This window comes from Nelumbo lutea, chromosome 1 (genome assembly GCF_056320005.1).
Source record: "Nelumbo lutea isolate HS-2025 chromosome 1, American lotus-T2T, whole genome shotgun sequence".
Taxonomy (NCBI): domain Eukaryota; kingdom Viridiplantae; phylum Streptophyta; class Magnoliopsida; order Proteales; family Nelumbonaceae; genus Nelumbo; species Nelumbo lutea.
The window spans coordinates 155,710,260-155,717,576 of NC_142684.1; the positions used below are offsets into that span (position 1 = coordinate 155,710,260).

At 37.3% G+C, this 7,317-nt stretch overlaps 1 protein-coding gene across 3 annotated transcripts; it reads right to left on the bottom strand.

The window, feature by feature from the left end:
• Positions 1–263: 263 nt before the first annotated feature.
• LOC148878568 (uncharacterized) lies at positions 264–7,070 on the bottom strand. 3 transcript variants are annotated; one of them, XM_088956725.1, is made up of 3 exons: positions 6,517–7,070; positions 3,104–6,095; positions 264–866 (listed from the first exon to the last, which is right to left on the bottom strand). In XM_088956725.1, the coding sequence occupies exons 2-3, from the start codon at positions 6,042–6,044 to the stop codon at positions 487–489; spliced, it is 3,321 nt and encodes a 1,106-aa protein (XP_088812851.1). In that variant the 5' UTR covers positions 6,045–6,095; positions 6,517–7,070; the 3' UTR covers positions 264–486. The 3 variants fall into 3 exon arrangements, with proteins under 3 accessions (XP_088812851.1, XP_088812863.1, XP_088812855.1); XM_088956737.1 differs by having other exon boundaries at positions 3,104–6,143; XM_088956729.1 differs by having other exon boundaries at positions 3,104–6,197.
• Positions 7,071–7,317: the final 247 nt, after the last annotated feature.

The window sequence follows — 7,317 nt, forward strand, 5'->3', positions numbered from 1 at the left end:
ATTAATCAACATACAACATAAGAAATACTAGACAGAATTTTACCTAGGTAAAACTTTTTTTTTATAATTACCTAGGTAAAACTTATCAACCTGATAAATTATGTTTAACTCCTAAATTGCTCAATGTTGATCAGGCTTAAACTAGAAAATGGAAAATCTGAATATACATAAACAGATAAAAAACTGGTGGTGAATATGACAAGTATCTTATGCAGCCATCTAACAAAAGCTTCCATGATATAAGAGGCAAAACAAATGGTTGATTGTTTATAACTTCTGTTGTATTTCTTTCAAAGAAGATAGAGAGAATTCCAGAGAATGTCCATTAGCTGCAAAAACTGATAGATACAATTGGTGTAAAAATGTGGAAAAGAAGGATGTACAGAGATACTTTATAAATTTCAACTTGCAAATAATACACGGAAGAATTGGCACCAAAAGGAAAAAAGAATATTTACTTTGGCTATTCCAAAGTATTGAAGGCATTCATGGGATATCATCCTTGAAAGAAGTATTGTCATCTGTAGAAGAAATACAGTTCCCTTGTTGCTCATCAGATTCAATCAGCATTGACACAACTTGTCGCATTGAAGGACGATCTAAAGGGGCCAAACTTGTGCAGAATAAGGCAATTTTTAAAACAGTGGTCATGTGATCAACAATTCTCTTTTCTTTTACATTTAATCGAGCATCAAATATTCCAGGTGCCAATGAATGATTCTGAATATGGTTTCTCACCCATGTAACAAGGTCACCTCCTTGGTCTAGTGGTTGTACAGGTGTTCTTCCAGTCAACAACTCCAAAAGAACAACCCCGTAGCTATAGATATCACATTTTTCTGTAACTTTCATGGTGTATGCATATTCTGACATGGAAAAAGCTATATTAGTTTCTATAGCATCTAAAATCAGCACAAATTAATAACCATAACTTGGTGGAGAAACAGAGGGATTTTAACCAACATTTGCCTGCAATTTAAGCTATTGCTGCAAACAGATAGAAAAGCCTTGAAGAAAACTTCTGCCCCTTCCCATCCCCCAAAAAGAAATTAAAAAAGAAAAGATTAACAAAAATAATAACATAGGGTCTCAAAAGCATAGGGCTTATGCTTTGTAGTTTGATGTATTAACTTCGGAGATATAAGCAGGGGATCCAAACCTGACATAAGATGTGGCTCAAGCTTCTTCATTTAGAAGGTTTTCTGTACTGTGGTGTGGTTGAGGTGTCATGTCAATGAACCTCCTGCACCCCATTGTAGTGTGGTTGAAACCACATGTTTTGAACCACACCACACTCTAAAAGGTGTTGTTCAACATAGCTGTGTTGTCAACAAAAGTCTATGTTAATTTTAAAGAGTATACTTTGGTCATTTATTGTGACACGAAAGTTAGGCAATTCATCATGGCATGGGCAGAACGACAAGATTTATCAGTGGACAAAGATGGACAAATTTTGTGGATCAGAATCATCCATGGATGATTTCAAAACATGCCACATCCTTAAAAAGGCCTAATGGACATGGTATGTTCCATAACCAACAGATCTACAGAAATATTCACACTACAGAACACTCCCTTAGCCTAACCATTTAAGCATAACCTCAAGTCATGACCCTCACATGTAAAACTTCACCAACAAGGTATTTTCCAGCAAATGGGGAAATAAATCTTCATATTGATTGCTTTTGAAAATTTCCTGAAACAAGGGGGGGGGGGGGAAAGCATTTTTCTATTGGAACAAAGAAAATGAAATCCCATAATATATACTTCAAGAATTACCACATGGATAGTGGAATTCAAACAAAATAACTACATATAGTATCACACTACTCGGTATGGGCTCATTAACTAGTCATGGAGAGAAACCAAAAGAGAAAACAGAAAAAGTGACAGCCTCCTCCAATATACGAAGTCAGGAAACAGAAAATAGTTCTCACAAGAACTCTAAAAGCCTGAGTTAAAATTTTTTTATTCAATAACTCAAAAAACTGCCTGAGATGTCTGACGGTCTTTATTTACAAGAAATGAAACCCTGAACTTAGCTAGAAGCCTGTGAAATTAAACTCATCTGTTTCCCTAAGTTAGCTTCAATAAATTATAAAATAGCTATAAGTATCCATAAAAAATCATTATTAGTTTTCAGTAGTCGATTTAGTTTCGAATGAGCTAAAAGTGCAAATTGGATATCTCCAGAACAAACTTATTATCATCAGAAAGAACCAACATAATTATTCATCAATTGGAGAAAAGTTGGTCTCAAGTTTGGTGTAAGTAGTGATTGTTTAGATAAACTTCCATTGTGATATCTAATATTCAAATTAATTTTATGAAAAGAACAAAGTCCTTTTTCTCCATTTTAAAACCAAAGCTTATGGTAAAAGATCACTTTGAAAAAAAAAAAAATGTAGGCACAAAAATTACAGATGGAAGAGATTTTGATTTAAGGTCTCTAATAATTAAATTTTCTCAAAAAAATCTCTAATAATTAAATAGGTGCATAAAATTTTATTTTAGTTGAATATTATGCAAATCAACTGGGTTACAGTGTTTTCTCCCTCCTCCAGGGGCTTTCTGGGCTCCTTGGAATTTTTACTTTCCTATGGAGTTGTTGCCATGTTGGTCTTTTACCCTTTATATTTTTCCTTTCATTATTGTCTGCTAATAATTTAGTGTCCCATCTGTCAAAAGAAAAATAAAAGGATTTCAGTTACGAAAAATGAAGAAATGACGGTTTAACTTTTTTAGTGTTGTTGTTATTTGACCATTACTGTCATTATTATTAATCCAGGGTACAAAATTAAAATGTTACTGTTATTATATCGAAATCTCTTCTCAGATTTTCTAGATTTCCTAAAAACCTACGGAACAAAAGTAACTGTTTACTAAATACTCAAAACAGATCCTAGATGTATAATTTTCACCAACACTTCAGACTGTATTGGTCATATCATGTAGTATGGCTTGAAGAAACCCATTAAGGAAGCACCCTTTTACACTACTCTAAGTGAAGATAGCATGCAAAACATAGTCACCCAATAAAACTAGCCAGGAAATCAGAAGGATGGATTACATATTTTCATATAAAGGGCCAAATGGAGCTTACCAGGGGCAATGTAACCATATGATCCCGCAACAGCAGACATTGATTTGGACTGCGGCATGTCAATCACCTTTGCCAGTCCAAAATCACCAACATGAGCTTCAAAGTCATCATCAAGTAGGATATTATTAGACTTTATATCTCGGTGAATGATCCTAGGCTTGCAGTCATGATGTAAATAAGCCAGCCCCTGAGCAGCCCCAAGAGCAATTGTGAATCGCGTCTGCCATTCCAAGCTACAAGATTCCCCATGAAGCAATTCTCCCAGGCTGCCTCTCCCCATGTACTCATAGAGAAGAAGATTAGAACCCTCGTGGTAGCAGAAACCATATAGTTTTACAATATTCCGATGCCGGACCTTCCCCAGTGTTAGAATCTCTGCACGAAAGCTGTTGTCAATATTGTTTCCCTCTCTATTGGACTCAAGCTTCTTAACAGCAATTATCTGCCCAGATGACATAACTGCCCTATACACTGTTCCACAAGCACCCCTTCCAAGCACATAACTGTCATCAAAACTGTTTGTTGCATCAAGAAGGTCTTGAAAAGTAAAATCTTCCTTTGGAGAAAAGTATATGTCTGAGAGAGAAGATAATTGTTTATCTTGTAAAGGAGAAACAGTATCAACTGGACGTCTGATGAAATATACAATTACTACAATTAGAACGAGAGAAACCCCACCAATAGCTGCTGCAACTACTGTGACAATTTTGGCAAGAGGTGGATCTTCTACTTGTGGTGTTGGTTGGAAAGAGGGTGAAGATGGAGATCCACTGCATTCCCCAAGAGGTCCCCCACAAAGACCTTTGTTTCCAATAAAGCTGCTGATGGCCATGTTCTGAAACAGTGAAATGGAAGGCAAAGGACCAGTGAGATCATTGTATGAAAGGTTGCACCCTGATAAACTTGACAGATTCCCAAAGGTCCCAGGAATTTCACCAGTCAAATGATTGTTGTTAAGCAGGAGAAATTCTAGTAAGATGAGATTCCCAATCTGAGGTGGAATTCCACCCGAGAGATTATTGTAGCTGAGGTTCAATGCAATCTGTAAGCTTGAAAGACCACCAAATTCTGGCGGTATCTCACCAGAAAATGCATTACCACCCATCTGTAACTCAGTCAAACGGGAGAGGTTGCCTAATGATGCAGGTATACTTCCTGAGAACTTGTTTTCTGAAAGCTTGAGAAGCTCCAACTGGAAAAGGTTACCAAGCTCATCTGGCAACGAACCTACAAAGCTGTTCCTACTGAGATCAAGTCGTTGCAACATCGTGCAATTGAAAATTTCTCGTGGTATTCGTCCAGTAAGCATATTTGATGAGATATTAAAGGTCACCAACCTAGAAAGCTTACCTATTTCTTTTGGCAACTCAGATGTAAAGTAATTATCAGAGAGGTGAAGTCTTTGCAATGCTTTGCAATTCCCTATTTCTGAAGGAATAGGGCCACTAAACTTATTTTGGTCCAATTCAATAGCAGAGAGGTTAACCAATTTACATAAATCAGATGGAAGGCTCCCAGTAAGGCTGTTTCCAACAAGGCGAAGCTGAACCAGTGATTTGCAATTTGTGACCTCTGTAGGGATATTTCCAATCAGTCTGTTTGAACCTAGGTTCAATAAAATCAGATTAGAATGTCTGCAAAGATGACGAGGTATTTGTCCAGTTAGATCATTTTCCGAGAAATCAACAACCCAAAGTCGGCTATACACTCCAAGCCCTTGAGGAATGCTTCCACTCAGTGAGTTGTTGAAGAGCTGTAACTGGAGCAGTTCAGTCAAATATTGAAATCCAACTGGAATATGACCTGTGAGGTAATTAATTGACAAATCAAGCTTAGTCAAATTCCTTAAGTTGCTGAGATCATCTGGAATAATGCCTGTAAGCTGGTTCTGGAAAAGATAGAGTAAGCGTAGACCCTTTATCTTAGTTAACTCTATTGGTATTTCTCCTGTCAATGAATTCTCTGAGAAGTCTATCTCTGTTGCCAAAGAAAGATTTCCAATCTCCTTTGGAATTGTCCCATTCAACGAATTCCTGTAAAGGTACAACTTTTCCAGAAGCTTCAGGTTTCCAATCTCCGCAGGTATTTCACCCACAAGATTGTTCTGGTACAGAGCAAGAGTCCTGAGGTTCGTACAATTCCCTAGCTCCTTTGGAATAACCCCAGATAACTCATTATCTTGAAGGATGATTTCCTTCAAGTTCCCAAGCATCCCAACCTCCTTGGGTAATTCACCACCTAACTGATTTTGGGCAAGACCCAGTACTTCCAAGCTCTCACATCCTTCTATCTCTGCAGGTATGCTTCCGGATATCAAATTCTGCCCTGCTCGAAAAATTCTCAATTTCTTCAGGTTCCCAAGTGAATGAGGCAATGGGCCTGTCAAGTTGTTAGTATATGCAACTAATTGAACCAAAGATGAAAGATTTCCAAACTCCTCTGGAAGAGGCCCAGATATTTTGTTATTGCATACATTTAATTCTGTTAATAAAGGAAGGTTGCCCAATTCTACAGGTATTTCACCTTCAAGCTGGTTGTTGTTCAGGTAAATAACCTCCAACTTTGAACAATTAGCAATCTCCTTTGGTATGCTTCCAGAGAATTTATTGTATGACAAATCGAGATAAGTCAGGTGGACCAAACCACCAATACTCGATGAAAGGGTCCCAGAAAGATTCATGGAATTAAGATCAAGAGACCAGACCACCGGATTGTAGTAGTCGAGTGTGCAATTCACACCCACCCATCCACATGGCGTCTCATCTCTGGCATTCCAGCTACTCAGATGGTTAATATCATCATGAAGGCTGCTCTTCAGCTCCAGGAGGTATTGCCCTTCCGAATTTAGCCCCTCAGAACCCCAAATCAGTAGAGCTGCTACCAGTAAAAATCCACCAAAGCCCATAAAAGAACCTCGCTTCGACTTCAAAATCCTCAACATTTTAATAGTCGGCTCTCAACTCAAGTTAACACCCAAAAAGAATATAAGAACCTGCAGAAGGTTAGCTATCTTACATTAACACACTAACGAACCAGTATCCTGCACCCATATTCACCAAAAGAAAAACATTTTGAAGAAACCCAGAGTTGAAATCTGAAACACATGAAAACGCATAGAAACAATTATCAACAAAAGCTGTTCTGTTCAGCAAAAGAAGTTCCCAATTGGAAGAAAATCCAGAACTGAATTCCAAAAATATCAAAACTCATAACTTAGACCATAGCTTAAAGAAAATAAAAGAAAAGATTGATCCCTCATCCCTCCATAAGAAATCAATAAACAGAAAAAAGAAACAAACTTTTTTATCTACTAAAGAACACCTTAACGGTTAAGGAACTCAAATTACAACTGTAAGAAACTAGCAATCAAACTCTGGAAAGGAAACAAGAGCTATAAACAATTCTGAACCCACCTCCACAAGGTAACGCAGTTACATGCCTCTGAGCCCATAGTTCATCAAAAACACCCCACAAAGTCCACCATTTCCGATTACTCTAGACATCAAAACCGTAAAATTCATTACCCACAAGACGAGATAAGAAAACCCAACTCGCCTTTTCACGCAAAGATCTTCAAAATAGCGACAGCTTCGATTTCTAGGCAAAATTTTTTCAGTAAAATCCACCTTTTTGATATACAAACTCATGCATCAAATCTAGCTTTTCCTTTCTCAGTCGAACTCAAGTGCAATGAATCACAACTTTCTCTCCTTTTTGCTCCCTCTCTAATCAAACAACAAAAGCATACAAACCCAAATGAGAAGAAAATCGTTTCCTGAATGCTGAATCCGAGGGCCGAGAGAGAGAGAAAGAAAGAAAGCTCCACACTGAAGCATTAATGGCCGACAAAATAAGCTTTCTCACCTCTTCCCTCTCTCGAATTAACTGTATTTTTAAATTTTTTAGTGCTCCGTAAAGGTAAGAAGTTAAACTACTTTCCTGCCATATCCCGGAAGCTTCATTTCTCGATAAACTCAATTTCTCGGGGTAGGTACTGGAGGTTTTTTTTCCTACCTTTTTCTTTTCTTCTTCTCTTTTATTTTTTCTTTTTAATGATATTTACATAAATACACTTTTTAATTGTCTATAACTACTAAAACCTACCCTATAATTTGTTTCTTATTACGACACCCTATAATTTGCAACCGTTTTACATTTTGCTACCTGACCTAAAGTCTAAAGCATAGGGATGGATTCGAGCAGAGTCGAGCCGA

Bases quoted from the DNA above. Each gene is read 5' to 3' on its own strand.
- LOC148878568 (XM_088956725.1), bottom strand. From the start codon at position 6,044: ATGTTGAGGATTTTGAAGTCGAAGCGAGGTTCTTTTATGGGCTTTGGT. The intron at 867-3,103 runs GTAAGCTCCATT...TTTCCATGTCAG, and splicing joins ATATGGTTACATTGCCCCTG to AATATGCATACACCATGAAA.